This window comes from Anopheles funestus, chromosome 3RL, assembly GCF_943734845.2.
Source record: "Anopheles funestus chromosome 3RL, idAnoFuneDA-416_04, whole genome shotgun sequence".
NCBI classification, from domain to species: Eukaryota; Metazoa; Arthropoda; class Insecta; order Diptera; family Culicidae; genus Anopheles; species Anopheles funestus.
This window is the reverse complement of record NC_064599.1, coordinates 71,874,700-71,890,681: the sequence shown is the minus strand read 5'-3', so window position 1 is coordinate 71,890,681 and position 15,982 is coordinate 71,874,700. Positions and strand designations below refer to the sequence as shown.

Sequence of the window (15,982 nt, the reverse complement as noted above, 5' to 3'; positions counted from 1 at the left end):
ACAATTTGGTCGCTCGGTTCGTTGTCCGTATTGCATATTGTTCGATTAATTTCGGTTCCTTTTTTATTAGTTCCATTCCTAGATAATGACTTAATATTTGTTTCGTATTGAATTACTCTGCTCTACACACTACATGCAAAATCGTCGCCGTACGATTTCGGTTGCGTTATATAAATACAGTTATTTGAAACATTCTGCCTCAACGTTAACGTTCCCATTTGCTTTTTGCTTCCCAATGAAATCGTATTGCTTGATAGAAAATGAGTCTCAAAATGAAAAATAGAGAGAGAGTGTGTGTGTGTTGTGTTAGGTTGTCGCAAGGTTGTACATACCTTGTTTGTATGCTAGAATCCTGTTCTATTAGTGACTGGTTTGGTTTGACTAACCGTTTTTTTCTATACACAATTGCTTATATTAATAGCTCGGTTCACTCATCTCATACACTACTTGTTCCAATTTTGTTGTGCTTTCTTTTAACGCTCCATTGTACCTCCAACGAAAAGAAAGCGGGAATAGAAATTATGAATGTGAATGTCACCAAACAATCCTTTCCTTGAGCGAGAAATAACTGAGTCGGCTTTCTGTGGGTACGATAAGGTTTCGTACCTTGTTTTGTTGTCAATCCCCTTGGTGAATATACAGAGTCTTTCTGTAAAGGTGCCAGCTACGGCATAGCTAAGAGTTAACGAAAAGCATGAAATTCTCATGATATGATGATAATTTTGCAAAAATTAACCAAGATTCACAATTCAATTCAATTTCGTATAGCAGTTTTAGCTGTTGATAAAACTAAATACAAAGAAATTTCCAATAGTTCAACATCTGGTGGGCAATGCTATCTCTCTATGCACTCTCACACTTACGGTTTGAGGATAATCTATAACCGATGATTTCTAGCCGGCTGTGGCAAGCAACAAATTTATGCATTGTAAGCAGCTACTCTCCACAGCAGCGCTGGTTTTTAGTATCGTCATTCAACTGGCTGTGAGGAGCTGGTGCTTGTTTCGATCAGACCACCACCACCAGCCGTCACTTCTTTGCTTTCCACCACCGCTAAGCTACCGGTAAGGGACAGCTTATCTGTATCTTGAATGGACATTTTCTGTAAGATCAATCATAAGTTAGTGATTGTGCGCTTGCCGCAGAAAACGATCACCACACCCCGATACTTACCTTGACCGATTCTCCAATATTATCCATCGATTCTTGTCCATCGACACCGGTAATACCACCATCGCTGCGCAGCTCGGAAGCACCATTTGCAGCGTCATTACCAGCAGGCTGGGATTGTTGTAACGGTTGCTGAGCCGCAACCGATGGTGCCAGTGCCGGCGAAGGACTCTTTCTCGACGGTGGCTGATATTGTGGCCGTTGAACAAACATATTGTCCAGAATATGATCAATATTTTCGCCACTATCGACCGTTGCTGTAGCGCCACTCGGCGTTGAAGTGTCCGCACTGCTCGCAACACCGGTGTTAGCATCAACCGTAGTCGATTCATTCGTATCGCCTGCCGACGCTGGACCGGTGGTGCGAGTGCTGGACGTTTTGTTTGCAGCTTGCGAGCTTGGAGTGGTCGTCGAAGTGACGGCAGGCTTACGATCTGGAGGTGCTAGAATCGGTATAGCGGCTGTTGGCCTTCGGCCCGTAGGTAGCGGCCTTGGTGTTTGTGTTTGAGTTTGGGGTGCGTAGTACGTAATACCACCGGATGGTTGGTACAAAACCGTCGGTGGGGGACCTCCGGGGCCACCGGTCGGTGGCCCGGTAACGACTGATGGAGGTGGAGGTCCACCGGGTACGGCTTGCGGTACCACACCAACCGTCGGTGCGTAACCCGGCTGGAAGCCGGTAGCATAAGCGGCCGGTCCCGGATACTGGCCTGGACTGACGCCCGGTGGTGCTGGCGCCGTTGGAGGTGGACCAAGTGCGGGCACAAAGTTCATCGGAGGTGGTGGCACCCCACCAGGTACACCGGTAGGTGGCTGCGGAACGGTTGAAACATTGGCAGGTTGTGGCGCAGGCAGATAGGCACTGGGGGCTGGCACTGGACCCTGCATGTAGGTGGCGGCTTGTGGTGGCTGCGGTGGAGGTCCCTGCGTGGCATACGGTGGCGGTGCATACTGTGCCTGGGGTGGTGGCGGTGCCTGACTTGGTTGTTGCGGTGGTTGCTGCTGCGGCTGACCACCGGCTGCAGCTGTCGTTACGTAATCGCCCGGCGATGGTCCACCGGCGGCACCGGCAGGTGTGTAGTAGAGGGCAGCCGCCTGATGATATTGGACTTGAGCGGGATTTTGTCCTCCCGGTGCGCCCGGTGCTGGTGGAGGAGGCTGCTGATGCGATTTGCTAACGGCACCATGATAATCGGCAGCCTGCAGTGTCATCGGCAGACCGCCGGGTGCTGGTCCCGGCTGTGGAAGCTGTTGCTGGGAGTAGACCTGTTTCTGCTTGCTCTGTTGCGCCAACTGTTCGTGCTGATGGCGCAACAATTGCTGATGCTGCAACATCTGCTGTTGTTCGTGCATTGAGGCTGCAGCAGCTGCAGCAGCTGCTGCCGCTGCCGCTTGCTGTTGCTGTTGCTGATGTTGTTGTTGCTGCTGTTGCTGTTGCTGCTGCTGGGCCTGCAACGCGCTAGCATTGGCTGCATTTTCCAACGCAGATCGTTGTCGCTGAGTCGAGTATCGTTTGGTATTGCGAGGAACCTCCGTTTGAAGCATCGATTGCTGTTGATGTTGCAGCTGATTGGATACCTGTTGTTGTTGCTGCTGTTGCTGCTGCTGCTGGACTGTCATCGAACGTTGCTGTCCCCCGTAACCCTGCGGCACAGCGGATCCCTGCATCGGCTGGTACTCCATTTGCACAGCCATACGCTCTGAAGCCACTTGTTCGGATGATGCTGATGGAGGTGTTTGAGCTACGATCGCTCGAGGTGAGATTTGAGATCGTTGATTCATCGGGAGATTACCAACAGGGGCCGGACCACCGCCAGCTACCACATTTGGCTGCATTCGATCCATTGTGGATGAACCAGCATACAAAGGAACTGCATACTTTGAATGGTCTTCCTCCATGTAGCCTTGTTTCAGCTTTTGCGTTGGCTGTTGCTGCGGTTGTTGCTGCTGCTGGTGCGAATGTTGCTGCATTTGTCCCAACGACGTCGCATGATGTCCGTAATGTTGCTGCGAACCGGTTACAGGTACTGATCCCAGCGATGCCGATGTAGTTACTACATTCATCATCCTACCCGGCTGCTGGTTTGATTCCGCATGATGAATCCGATCGTTGCTTACACCGCCGGCATTAGCGTTGCTGCTGCCACTGCTGTGCTGCTGCACTGGACCATGGTTGTTCATCTTGTTGCTATTGCTGCTGCCGGAAAGTGCACCGGTACTGTTGCTATGCATCATTGGAGCTCCACCAGGGTTACCGTCAGACAGGCCGGCACCTGAAGCAGATCCGGGAATAGGTCCGGTAGCAGGGGCCCCACCATTACCACCATTACCGCCCTCCATATTTTTGTTTCTTGCTTGATTTTTAAACTGCAACGAGTTAATCACCTTGTAGTCTTTCTCCTTACTGTTCCTCGCACCACTCAGCTTGTTCTCCTTGTTGTGGTAGTTATTGCGCGAACCGCGATCTTCGTTCCGATAACGAAGTGAACCACCGTACTCAGAACGATCCCCCCAATCGGCGCCACGATCCTGTTCCCTTTCGCGATCTCCACCACCGGCTCCACTACTCCAATCGCCCGACCGTACTCTCTCCGACCGACCCATCGATCGATCTTGACCGGCCGATCGCCGTACGTCAGACGATTTCGTGCGGCCACCATCCGTTCCCGCAGACTGTCTTCGCTGATCGGGACCGACGGTCCCAGAGCTGCCACTCTTCGGCCCATTGCGGCCCCTGCCCGTTGCGCGTCCACCACTCTTTCCGTTGGCACCCGCCAGCTCGGGAAACTCTTCTGGCCGCGGTACTTTTTTATGCCGCTGATGATGCTCCGCATTCGATGACTTTTGATACGCATCCTCATCCTCCCAGTTGCGCGTGTAGCGGTTCGGTCCGCGAGCATAACGACGCTTCCTGCGCGCCTTCGGTGGACCATCCTCGCTACGTATGTCGTACCCATACGCGAATACGAGCTCCGCCTGCGATTTGGGTGCTTGCTCACTCTCATCGAAACGATCGTGCGTCCACCGATCGGTAGATGCTTGCCATTTCTTTGTGCCTTTTGCACCCGCACCACTGCCACCCTTCTCCGAGCCACGCCGCTCACCACCGTACAATCCGGGTGTACCGAGCCCACCGCCTCCACCACCACCGCCGCTACCGGGGCCACCACCTCCACCACCGCCATGTGAATCGCCTAACCCATCACCGAGCCCGTCCTCATTGCGCTTCGAGCGCTGATCTCCGTCACCATCCAGCCCAGAATCGTCCAGATCGTCTTCCGCGGTACGATCGTCATGTTCGTAAAACGTTCCCTTCTTTGGGATGTACTGCGGGTTGCTGCGATCCTCATCGTCGTCCACCTTTCGGCGGCTGTCCGCATCCTGCTCCTGACCGTCACCACTCTGCCGCTCCAGCACCTCGATCACATCATCCTCATCGTCTTCCTCCTCCGTACCGTCGTCTTCCTCATCCGTTCCATCGTCATCCTCTTCATCCTCTTCCTCCTCACCGCCACTTTCTTCCTCTTCGTAATCTTCCTCCTCGTCGTCCTCTTCACCACCATCAGAAGGTGAATCGGATGCTGTATCGTACTCGGACTCAACCGTCGCTAGGCCGCTTTGCTGCGAAGTGTCCTCCTGGTTTGCCTCTTTTGTGTTCTACAAATAAGGGGAAAGAAGAGCTCTCGTTTAATTGATGCTTCTAAACTTGAACTAGGTATAAAGGAAGCCATGTTAACAAAGTTTACTATTGCACTTTTGGACCCAATAGCGATTTTGTTTTCCCCTCTGATCATCATAAAAAAGAGGTAACCTAATTGCCAGACCCATCCATTTGCCGGTCGACACCGGTTGGTTTCCCGGAATGTGCAATCGTGATTAGCGCCGGCGCAGCTCAGACGCGCTAGGTGCAGAAAAGCGAGTGAAAAAAAAACTCAAGCAACCGTAGCGTGATGATCGCGTTAGATCAACCATGCGAGCGAAGATCATGCACTCTTGGTTGCGCTTTATTATATCGGCCACATCGCGCACACACACATAAACAGCGGAACAATGCGAATGAGTGTTGATACGCGCTGCAGGTATATCTCCTGATGCCCAACCGAACTCCACACCGTCAGCAACACGCCGCCACTGTGTGTAGTCCACCATTCAACCGTGTAAACGCATCGGCGCCGGCTACTCTCTCGATTGCCTTTCACTGCGGCCAGCTGTTGTTACTACTGCTGCTGCTGCTGCCGCATATCAATTTCCACGAAAGAAAAATCGTTTGCCAATTGGCATCCAATACACGCATCGCATCTCACGGTAAATGTTGACGCTTTTTCTCCTTTCCTGCCGAGCCACATGAAAGGAGAAATTTCGGTATTTTCACCTTCCGTGCACTTCCACTCGACTGTGTGTGTGTGTGTATGCGCATTTTTTATGTATGTGTAACTGGTCCGTAGGAGATGTGGATGTATTTTTTTATATGTCTCTGATTTTTCACCACCCAAATTTATCCGGCTTGGACAGCAATCACCGGGAATCGGGTGCCGAATCGAATTAATTGCACCGTTAACAACACCCGCTCAATTCAATTCGCTTTCCAACTGACCAACTGTTTCCCTACCCCACCCCTACTTTTCGATTTCACCCTACAGGAAGAAGGGCAAATTTTCTAATTTTCCCAAACAAAAGGAACCGAGGCAGTCCACTTTATTGCAGTTCGGTTTACGATAAATGAAAATGTGGATCCTCTTCAATTTGACCTTCATTTGGAAATATGTTCATGAAATATGTAACCGAAACCAACTAAAATTAAGAAAGTGTATTAAAAAAATATTATTCATAATAACGAGAAAAGAAATGATACTGAAAATATCTTTTCATCTTTCAAGGCATCGTGTCTTTTATCTGGTCTCAGGTGTGTTTGAGAGGTCACCCCAGCAGTCTATGAAGTGACCAAGCAAAAATCTTTTTCTCAATCATAAGAATTTTGCTTGCCTACTAGCGCGCTGCATCTTGCATTTTTGTCCACGGGAAGGCGCAATACAAAAAAAAGGTCAAGTTTGTTTATACTGTTGTGCAACCTGCCCTTTGGCAGGAGCTTTCACCCCTACTTCTAATTCGCCTGGATACACGTCCATTTGTAATCCCTCGTGGTTCCCTGTGCCAACCGATGCACTTACTTCCGCTGAGTTATCCGTAAAATCATCCGATTCCGATAGCTTCTGTTGAGCTGGCGGTGTGGTTGTTGCTGCTGGTGCTGCTACTGCTGCTGCTGGTGGTGGTACTACTGTTGTTGGTGCAGGAACGGCCGCTGGCGGTAGTGCTACCGGAACGGCTGCTGTGACTGCTGCTTTCTCTGCCATTTCTCGTTCGGCAGTGAGTGTACTGCTGATGTTGATGATAAAGATGATTCGCAAAAGCTTACTTCTTACTGTGTCGCTTCTAACTGCGTAGGACGGACCGCTGCCCGTATCTCACTGCCCGGTACCGTGGAAACCGTAACCGTGCCCCGGATACGGAAAGGGATCAGCCGGTACTTTCTTCGCACTCGTAACGCACAGACCAAACTGTGATGGTGGATGTTTCACTCACCAAATAAAAAAAAACCCCCGACAGCCCTTCCCCAAACCCCCTGTATACACTTCTTCTTTCTTTCCGAGCGTATCGGCGCAACAATGCACAGTCTCACGCACTAACTCACACGCAAAACGGAACTGGATGGTTCCGTGGCGGTAACCGTTCTGGGACGGTACACGGTAGTATCCGGCTTACGGTGCCCCGTACGTTCGTTGTCGTTGTCCGTCACCGTTTGTGAACCAGCGAGTTCGTGAAGAGTTTGTGAAATCTGCGAAAAAACAGAAAAACTGTGGTGGCTGGCGGACGCAAATTTCGCTTTTGGCTGTCAAACCTAGCTGTCACGTGGTGAAAGGAAGGTGCGCACACGCATCCATCAGGATGACAGTAGGTGAACTGGCGTGAAAAATACAAACAGAAGGCAGGCAGTTACAAAAACATAGTGCGTTGATACTTTTAAATTGTTTGAATATTTATAATCTTCCTGGTTTTTTTTTAACTTACAATCACTACGGTATAAATGAGATTCGGTACTGAGTGTGGTGTGTAAAGGTCAGAGCCAGTACCACTAAACATTGATAACACTGCTAGTGTTAATGCAACTAACAGCCTTTCCTTCCATTCAGAAATCATACTTTTCATATGAAAATTGAAGTTGAAAATTAAGGCCCGGTTTATTTGATAAAGCAAGGACTCGTAGCAAGGACTGACTATCCGGCATGACTTTAGAGGTAGTTAAGCTAAGTCGAAGAATAAGAAGAAAATGTAAATTAAACCTACAACCAAGTAAAATAAAATAGTTTAGTTTGTTTATTGACAACATTAAAACACGATTCCCTAATCATCATATAAATTACAAACTGTTTCCATCTGTTAAAAATTCACTTAAAAACTGTAATCCAATGTACAATTACTGTTTTGTACGCTCTTCACATTTTCATCAACACAAAAATACATCTCGTGATCGCACGCGCGTGCAACACGTTTGGCAGTCTCTGAATTGTATGCAAAAGTTTAAAAAAAACACCGTTTCCCGTAGCTAATCATGTGATTAGCATTATACGCTCGTTACGACGTGATGGCGCGTTTAAATTATATCACAACGTTATTTTAGCCAGCACGTAACGTGATTCGTTTCCTAACCGTAGTACATACGTTCGAGGAGTAGTTTTTGTTTTAACCATTTCACCAAAAGCCTTTCGCGAATTGAAAACACTACCCAATACAGTACTTTGCACAGGTCAATAAATTAGCTACCTACGGATGTTGCAAATTTTGCAAACATTTAATATCATCAATCCACTGTTCAAACTATCCCTACCTAGAGCTTGGTTTCGTGACGTACCATACCATTCTTGGTGCCGTACATCCGGAAACGGGTTGGTCGTGCCACTCCTCCATTTCCAGCAGCACCCGGATGGAACGGTGGTAAGCCAGCTCCTACTGCTTCCACACCACTGATCAGATCGAAACTATGTACCGCTCCTGGTTTGCCGGCCAAACCTACCGAACTACCGTCACTGCCTGAGAGAAGGGCCGGCATTGCCGGACTGCTGCGATCACCACCCCCCGCTAGATTGTACCCATTTGAAAGCGGAACCGATGGATGGGGAAGCTGTTGATGGAGGTTTTGTGGAGTTGCATTTAACGTTTGCCGGCAACTGTTCACTGGTGGTATCGTTTGTCCATTTGCAAGCAGCAGCGTACCGCTCGGAGATCCTCCCGAACCACCGGCATACATTAGAGCGATCGAAGCACTGCTAATGGGTGGCTGGTTTTGAGTAACGCTTTTATTCAGATTGTTCATCCTTTGACGTGGCAGTGGCTGTTGGAGATGGTGTTGCTGCTGCTGCTGTTGCTGTTGTTGTTGCGGCTGCTGCAACACCGATCCATGATGTCCATTGGTGAGGTTTGTGCAAGGTGTAGCGTTCTTTACTCGTCGCTGCGAGCTAGACGACAGGTTGGATAGCCGCTCCGACTCGTTATCATCTCCGCTGTCCACGTCACCGTCGCTGCTGTTTGTGCTAGCGATGAAGTGTTCATTTTTCACCTTGCGACCCTTGTTTCGTCGATAGTATTTAAACTCGCGAGGCAATGTGTACGATCGGGGTAATGAGACCTGGAAAGGAAAAAACGAGTTATAATATTTGCAACAAGCCCATAAAGAAACATTTCATCGATCATGCAACCTACCTGACTATCGATGTCCGAAGGTATCCGATGATGTCCATTATGTCCATCGTCACATCCAGAGTTATCCAAATTCTCATCACCACTGCTTTCAATCGGTTGATCATGTTCCGATTCTTGTAATCTGTAAGATAGTCAATCGTTAGAATGTTTTCCCCATTTGATAACCTACAGCACACCGACTGACCTAAAGTTGGCCGCCTCCCGGGCCACCCAATCGAAGTAAATCCGCGAGTTCTCTAGATAGTGTGGGGCGAGCAATATTTCCGGCGTTTTGGCACGTTGCATATTCTGGCGCTTGGTATTGTTAAGATTATTGATCACACCTGTTGCTACACTGCTGCCAACACCAACCGTGCCGCTTGAAGATCCTACCGCACCACCAACGCTGGCCACTATGGCTGCCATTGTTGCGGTCGTCGTGGTGCGCCCGGACTTGTTGCTACTATTCGTATTGTTCGCACTTCCACTAGCAGACCCGGACTGTACTGGGGTGGTTGGTGTTCCGCGACTATCTAGCTTACTCCTCGGTGGTGGTACTACGTTGTACGGGAAAGGTAGATTTTCTGCTCCGGCATTCTCGGTACTGCTGTACGTTCCCGACACTTGCCGTGGGTGATTCGCATCGGTGTACAGTCGACCATGTGCATCGTACAGGATGGCCCGGTTCGATTGTGCAATCTCAGTGGTGCGTGGACTTATCGAGGGAGCTCGTACACCTGTCCCACCACCGTTACCGCTCGTTGCACCATTGATCAAACCAGCCGGCGTACTGGCAGCGGCATCCGCGTACAGATTCACAAAATTACCACGATAATTCTCCGCGAATGGATTGCGCGGGATGTTGTTGGGTAAAATCTTGGAACGGGGCATCACCTGGCGCGTCAGGGAGTTACTTTCGGTGGCAGAGATTTGTGACGAGATTGGTGACATGTTTCGATTCCCGGGACCTACCACCGGACCCACCGGTACCGAAGATGATTGTCCACCGGCATCAACCAATCCACCACCGGTTCCGCCAGCAGCAGCACTTTTCAAATTCACCAAAGCTGATATATTGATCCCATTCAATCCGAAGCTGTTGTAGATCGGATCGTAGTTGCTGTTAAATTTGTTCAAACTGTTCACATCGTCCAGGTTGGCAGCTAGCAGTAAATTCAAATCGTTGAACGATTTGTTCGCAACGATTTCTGCCATGTCCGGGCTGGAAGTGCGCCACTCGATTGGATCGAGATCGATGTGTTTCTTAGCCCGCGGGATCGGTTGTCTCGGTAGCGTCGTTTTACCATCGTCCCCGGAACTGAGCGTACCGGTACCGCCCGGACCACCCAGCTTACCCTGCTTGATCTCTTCCTCGATGATCTTCAACTCGGCCAGCTGCTTCTGTTTCTTCTCTTGCAGCTTTTGCTGGATGTTAACACGCGATCCCACACTGCTGCCTTCGTTCTCACTCGAACCGCCCGTATGTGACCTGGGTAAAGGCCGTCTCCAGAAGGGTATGGCCATTGGGCCCATATATTGTTGCTGCTGTTGCTGCAGCTGTTGTTGCTGTTGCTGGAGTTGTTGTTGCGCTTGTTGTTGCTGCTGCTGCTGCTGCTGCTGTTGCTGCTGCTGCTGCTGTAGTTGTTGATGTGATAACAAAGGCTGTTGCTGTAGATATTGCTGTTGTTGATGCTGCTGTAACAGCTGTTGCTGTGCATGTTGTTGCTGTGGTTGGTGCGTTTGATGGTGTAGAAACTGGCTAGTCACATTCTGATGATCATTCATACCGGTACCGGCCGTGTTTTGGGAAGCAATTGCTAAGTTCGGCGGTGGTACAAATGTTGTCGGTTTTTTCTTTTTTCTCTTCGTAGCCGCATTTACCGGGTTCGAGAAGCGACAGTTAAAGACACCCGGTATGGCATGCGGGTACTTTTGACCACCGGCACCATTCATACCACCACCACCACCGGCGAGTCCTGCGCCAATACCTACGCCTCCCTTACATCCACCTGCACCAGAAATTCCTATCCCATCGAGGCCGTTCTCATGTCCGGCCAGACAACGGCAACCATCGGTTCCACAGTGACCAGCACACTTCTCCGAAACGCGTCCACCGGCTTCGTAGCCGAGACGCCTCACGTGAAAGTAGCGATAGTACACGACCATAAAGAAAAGTCCTGCGGCAAAGCTACACAAAACCGACACCGGTACTAGGTACCATCCATCTGGTCGATTCGGCCATACACCAACCATCCAAAGACATACGAGCAGGCAGTTCTCCGCGAACATCACCACGTAGAATGTTAGCTGCAGTAAAAAATAGATTCGGTTAGCACAAGCACACAAATGTGTTAGCGATCATTAATCGATCACTTACCATTTTTTGCCGATGTCTCACTTCTTGCAGATTGATATAGGCGAAAATGTACACGAACCCGATCAATCCCCCTAGGGTTGTCTTCTTTAGACGCGAGATACGTTCTCCGTGGAACACATTCTTCGGTGAAATCAACCACAGAAACATAGAAAACCAGTGCAGTACTGCAAGCAGAAAACAAAGAAGTTTAAATTGAATCTTACTGTATAGGAAACATTTTTTCCCGCATACTTACTTATCACCAAAAACACCCAATGGCTGTACACGGATGCATAAACCGTGAGTGAGATGACACGCGATATAACCGTACCGAGTCGCCACAGAAATTGAAAGATAACCCCCAGCCAAGTCAGCACAAGCCGGTGTACGTTCTGCAGCCGAACGTTCTTGCTGAAGCTGGCCAGCGCCCAGCACACGCTAAACAGTGACAGTGTCGCCGATACCATGTTAAGATCGCGAAACGTTTTCTGCTGCTGTTCGACCAAATTTGTTTGCTGCACAAGTGCCGTGCTAACCGGTAGATGGTGATGATGGCCGAGTGTTTTCAGCTTCAGTGTTGCCGCCAGTTGCGCTTCGCTCTGTAGCGTCACGAGCACGTACAGCTGAAGCAGTAGCATTGGGGCCGCTTCGCAAAAAGCGTGCACCAGCCGCAACATACAGAGGTCGCGTACCTCGTGCTTGACATGGCGCAAATCGACCGGTACAAACAGCTTCGCATATCGCCAGAGCACACCGAGCTGGGTTACGTGCAGTGCAAGCACAATGTAGCGGCTGTACTCGGATGTGCGGGAACCAGCTCCCGTTCTGCTGATGGTACCTTCCGTTCTATGTCCGACGTCTGGTCCATTAGCCGTGGTGAGGCTGTTTGGTTTTTTCTTCTTCTTTTCCAAACTGCCGCTAGTACTACCCGGTGGGTTAGCTCCCGTTTCAGCGTCCTGTGTCGACCCGGGCGGACCGGTGGTCGATGTTGTGGCATTTCGTATTTTTCGCTTATTCAAATACCACCGGATGGATACGATCTGTGCGGATATGTGAAGATGATGGAAACAATTTTAACCGAATTTTAATTTAAAAAAAAACGCAAAACCCTCCTACTTATTTCAAATAGAAACGTACCTGAGAGATTACGAGCGAAAACGTCACGATCACAATGACCGCGGCAAAGTAAGCGAACTTTTGACGCTCGTACAGCGCGTAGCCTAACACCACATCGAACACGACGTCACAAAAGTAACCGGCCAGCGAGATCACATTAAACAGCACATCGCAGAGGGGCAAAAATTCCGTCATGGTTTATCTGTTCTTTTTCCACCTTGTCTCGATCAATCGAACCCCAACGGATTACCAATACACTGCAATACCTACGAACTTGTGATTTATTGTTTGATTGGAGGATGGAATTTGATTCATCGAATCGAATTGTACTTCGACGAATTAGGGATCTGCAAGAAAAAAAAAACAAAACAATAATAAGTAAGCTGTTAAATATTGTGCAATGCATAGTATACAAACAACATTAACAAGAATTAATAATTTTTTCTTTGTTTACAGAACATTTTGCTCGCTTGTCTCACGCTTTCTACTAATACACCCGGAAAGGCGTTAACAATTCTCTTTTCTTTTGCGGGAAATTTATACGCTCTTGTATTGCATTTAAATAGTGGATTTGTTTCGCAACTAATTGTGCATGCATTTCATGTTCAGTTGCGTACCAAGGGTGTAACGAGTTGTACAACGGGTTGAAATTCCCACGACAGTGTAGAGGGTTGCTAAATGACTATAGGAAAGCATTCCGCGTGGTGTGTGAAGAATAGCTTGAATATTTAAAATATTTTTATTTTAAATATGATTTATAACACTTTTAATTTTTAAACAACAAAAATACAAAGCAATTGCATGTAAAATACAAAAAAAGACGTTAATACAAGTTTTAAAACAGAAAAAAAACTCATCCGCATTCAAAAGACTTCAACGCGCTCAATACTAAATTTAAGCGATGAACCCGCAAGAACGAAAAATATTCCGCAGATTAAACAGTTTTCAATGGTTATCCAAGTAGTCGTGTTGGATTTAAGTGCGATTATACATTTTGACATATTCGGGCCTACTGCTAATCGTAAATAGCCCACTATCAAAGCGTACGGTAATAATTAAACAGTGTGAAGAAAGAAAGTTAGTTCACATCACTTTTCCCGGTAAGTTCCGCTCATATGATGTCGTAAAGGAGGATAGCAAAGGGGGGAAACATAAAATCCCATCGACTGTAGCGCCGTTGATGCCCGTTCGCAAACACACATCATTTACATTTCATTGAATGCAAATTAAACGATACGAATGATGTTGCATATGCAGATACGAGAAAGAAAGAAGGGAAAATTAACACGAAATTATCAAACTTTATTCAATAGTGGACGTTTCCGCGCCTAACCCACGAATCTATCGCAGTGACCGGATATAACCCATGAGACGCGAATCGATTTCCGGCAAACGAGTGATTTGTTTGGGAATGCTTTCATTTCCCCTGAATGGATTACGAATTAGGTGTGTTTGTATGTGAGTATGATTTGAATATTAAAAATGCACTTACCTTGCTATTTTCTATCCTACTGGAAGTGTGATACGCTTTTTAATCCGTTCGACGGATGGTAGACTATCCTTTACAATCGATTTTTCTTTCTCACTGGGATTTAAAAACCATTCAAAATGCTTGGTTTGTAGCCACGCTTATCACTAATTAATGAGCACTTTTATTTCGCACAGATGACACTTTCTTGTACTAAACAGTAAATTGCTCTACACTAACAACACTTAAACGAACAATTGTGTTTCCACTGTACGGGGTTGGAAATGGCACGACCCAACGTTGCTTCGTTACGTTTCGTGTGACAAACTGCGGTTGAAAGGATGATTCATTTGCACAACCAAAAAGATGCTTCATGATCAATCGATTATTTCGTCATTTTGTTGCCAGCAAACCTATCATTAGCCGTTCGAAGAAATGGTAAATTTGCTTCAATTGTACCTTAATTTGCTTCGCGATAAGTAATTATCGTAACGATCGACGACGGCGAACTGCACCGTATGATCGGATGTTGCATTCTTTGCCTTCGGAAACTATGCACGATCGATCCGAGAAATGGTCCACGGGGGAACTACTAACACACAAGTGGGAGAGAGAGAGAGAGAGAGATTGCATCCAACTTTTCCGGATCACCCTTGTGCAGCAATGTTGCAAAACATACAGAAAATTCATTTACAAAACAATCCGAACCTCCGAACACGCAACGCGAATATGGATTTTAAAGAGACATTTTTCACTGTTCCGGTTTATTTCGGTTCGGTTCCCCCTGTTCACAACTTTTTCACACACGCAGCGAACCACCAGTCCAGCGAACGCGATTCTTCGTCGTTTTCTTCGGGGACAAGCGGACGGAATTCAGGAATTCCAACAATTTCACATAAACAAACGGTTTTTCTCCACACATACCATCACGCGGGGTAGGTACGTCGAAAGCATTTCTTCATATCACGCACACGCACACATACCCAGCACGCTACATGCTAAGAAGCGATTCTGTTGCCTACACGCACACAGCCCCAAGCCCAATGGTTGGATGCTTGGCCAAAGGAAGAGGGAAAGTCTTCAGCGATCATTCTCTTCGTACCGTTTTAATTTGGAATGCTTTTTGCCTTTTTTGTACGTAATGCGACACTTCATTTACTGATCGGTAAATCGATCGACCGAGGATTATGCTGCCGAGAGGCCTTATTTTGGTGTCAGCAATGCCAGCAGCTTTCCTTAAGCGCGGGGCCTGATCACAATTGACGTGTTTCGTGTCGATGCGTCTGCGGGGCCTGCCCACGACATCCAATCCAATGGACCAATGAAAAGCGGGATGAAGTAACGAGAGTAGCGCTCCCCCGGGGCGGAAGGAATGTTAAGATGATTACACATTCGTGAACAGCGCACTAGCTTTTACACTTTAGCACCCGTTTTTTTTATTCATCACTACACTTTAAACAGCATTCCCCTTTTTAGCATGGAAATTGCTTCGTATGTGTTTTTGCACCCTACAAAATATTACACTTTCTGCCGATGGGGGTGAAGATCCAACAGTAGTGCCACCGTATGTTTGCCTGCTCGTACACTTTTCCCTACAAACACTTTGTGGGCTTAGATGGTACCGAGGGCCAGTATTCCATCCAGGATGTTGTTTTTCTTTTTGCTAACTCCTGTTGGAATGCACTTAATCTGCATCCGAGTTGTACAGGATGATCGCACGGGGCTCTTTTCAGCATCCGATCGATCTCTCATCTGTTGAGTTACGACAGGAGCAGACTGTTCGCTTCGAAATCAGACAATATTTTCGAACTTAACATTTTGAAATGGGATTGGATGGTTTCGAACAAAACGTTAGCGGATGTATGTTTTGTATCTGTTACGTTGAAAGGAAGCGCAAACATTAGTTCCATATTTTTAAAGCTAAAAACTGAATAGATATGGTGAATCTTCCATATATCACGGAATTCGCAATTTTTCATTATAAATCTTGCACTCGCTAGAGTTTCGAACATCCTTTGACAGTTTCGTACGACATTGACATTTGCTATGTTTACAAATTGGGTTACCTACCGAGAAAATAATTTTCGTTTGGTCTGTCTGCTGCTTACGCGTATAATAATACCACCAAAATAGTATTC

The 15,982-nt window shown here is 47.6% G+C and overlaps 3 protein-coding genes across 3 annotated transcripts in view; all 3 read right to left on the bottom strand.

Annotated features, from left to right (window-relative positions):
* LOC125768481 (zinc finger Y-chromosomal protein-like) overlaps nucleotides 1-15,982 on the bottom strand; it is a 103,817-nt gene that overhangs the window by 80,011 nt on the left and 7,824 nt on the right. The window lies entirely within an intron of this gene.
* LOC125768458 (protein lingerer) lies at nucleotides 5-7,292 on the bottom strand. Its single transcript, XM_049436152.1, has 3 exons — nucleotides 6,339-7,292; nucleotides 1,174-4,827; nucleotides 5-1,102 (listed from the first exon to the last, which is right to left on the bottom strand). The coding sequence occupies exons 1-3, from the start codon at nucleotides 6,519-6,521 to the stop codon at nucleotides 971-973; spliced, it is 3,969 nt and encodes a 1,322-aa protein (XP_049292109.1). The 5' UTR covers nucleotides 6,522-7,292; the 3' UTR covers nucleotides 5-970.
* LOC125768456 (AF4/FMR2 family member lilli-like) lies at nucleotides 7,520-15,721 on the bottom strand. Its single transcript, XM_049436150.1, has 7 exons — nucleotides 13,869-15,721; nucleotides 12,398-12,723; nucleotides 11,517-12,300; nucleotides 11,282-11,445; nucleotides 9,110-11,211; nucleotides 8,926-9,046; nucleotides 7,520-8,851 (listed from the first exon to the last, which is right to left on the bottom strand). Exons 2-7 carry the CDS (start codon nucleotides 12,569-12,571, stop codon nucleotides 8,054-8,056), a joined length of 4,143 nt encoding a protein of 1,380 aa, XP_049292107.1. The 5' UTR covers nucleotides 12,572-12,723; nucleotides 13,869-15,721; the 3' UTR covers nucleotides 7,520-8,053.

Coding starts and splice junctions, on each gene's coding strand:
- LOC125768458 (XM_049436152.1), bottom strand. CDS start 6,521: ATGGCAGAGAAAGCAGCAGTCACAGCAGCCGTTCCGGTAGCACTACCG. Junction 4,828..6,338: donor TTACGGATAACTCAGCGGAA/GTAAGTGCATCG, acceptor CCTTATTTGTAG/AACACAAAAGAGGCAAACCA. Junction 1,103..1,173: donor ATATTGGAGAATCGGTCAAG/GTAAGTATCGGG, acceptor TTGATCTTACAG/AAAATGTCCATTCAAGATAC.
- LOC125768456 (XM_049436150.1), bottom strand. CDS start 12,571: ATGACGGAATTTTTGCCCCTCTGCGATGTGCTGTTTAATGTGATCTCG. Junction 12,301..12,397: donor TTTCGCTCGTAATCTCTCAG/GTACGTTTCTAT, acceptor ATATCCGCACAG/ATCGTATCCATCCGGTGGTA. Junction 8,852..8,925: donor CTTCGGACATCGATAGTCAG/GTAGGTTGCATG, acceptor TTTCCTTTCCAG/GTCTCATTACCCCGATCGTA.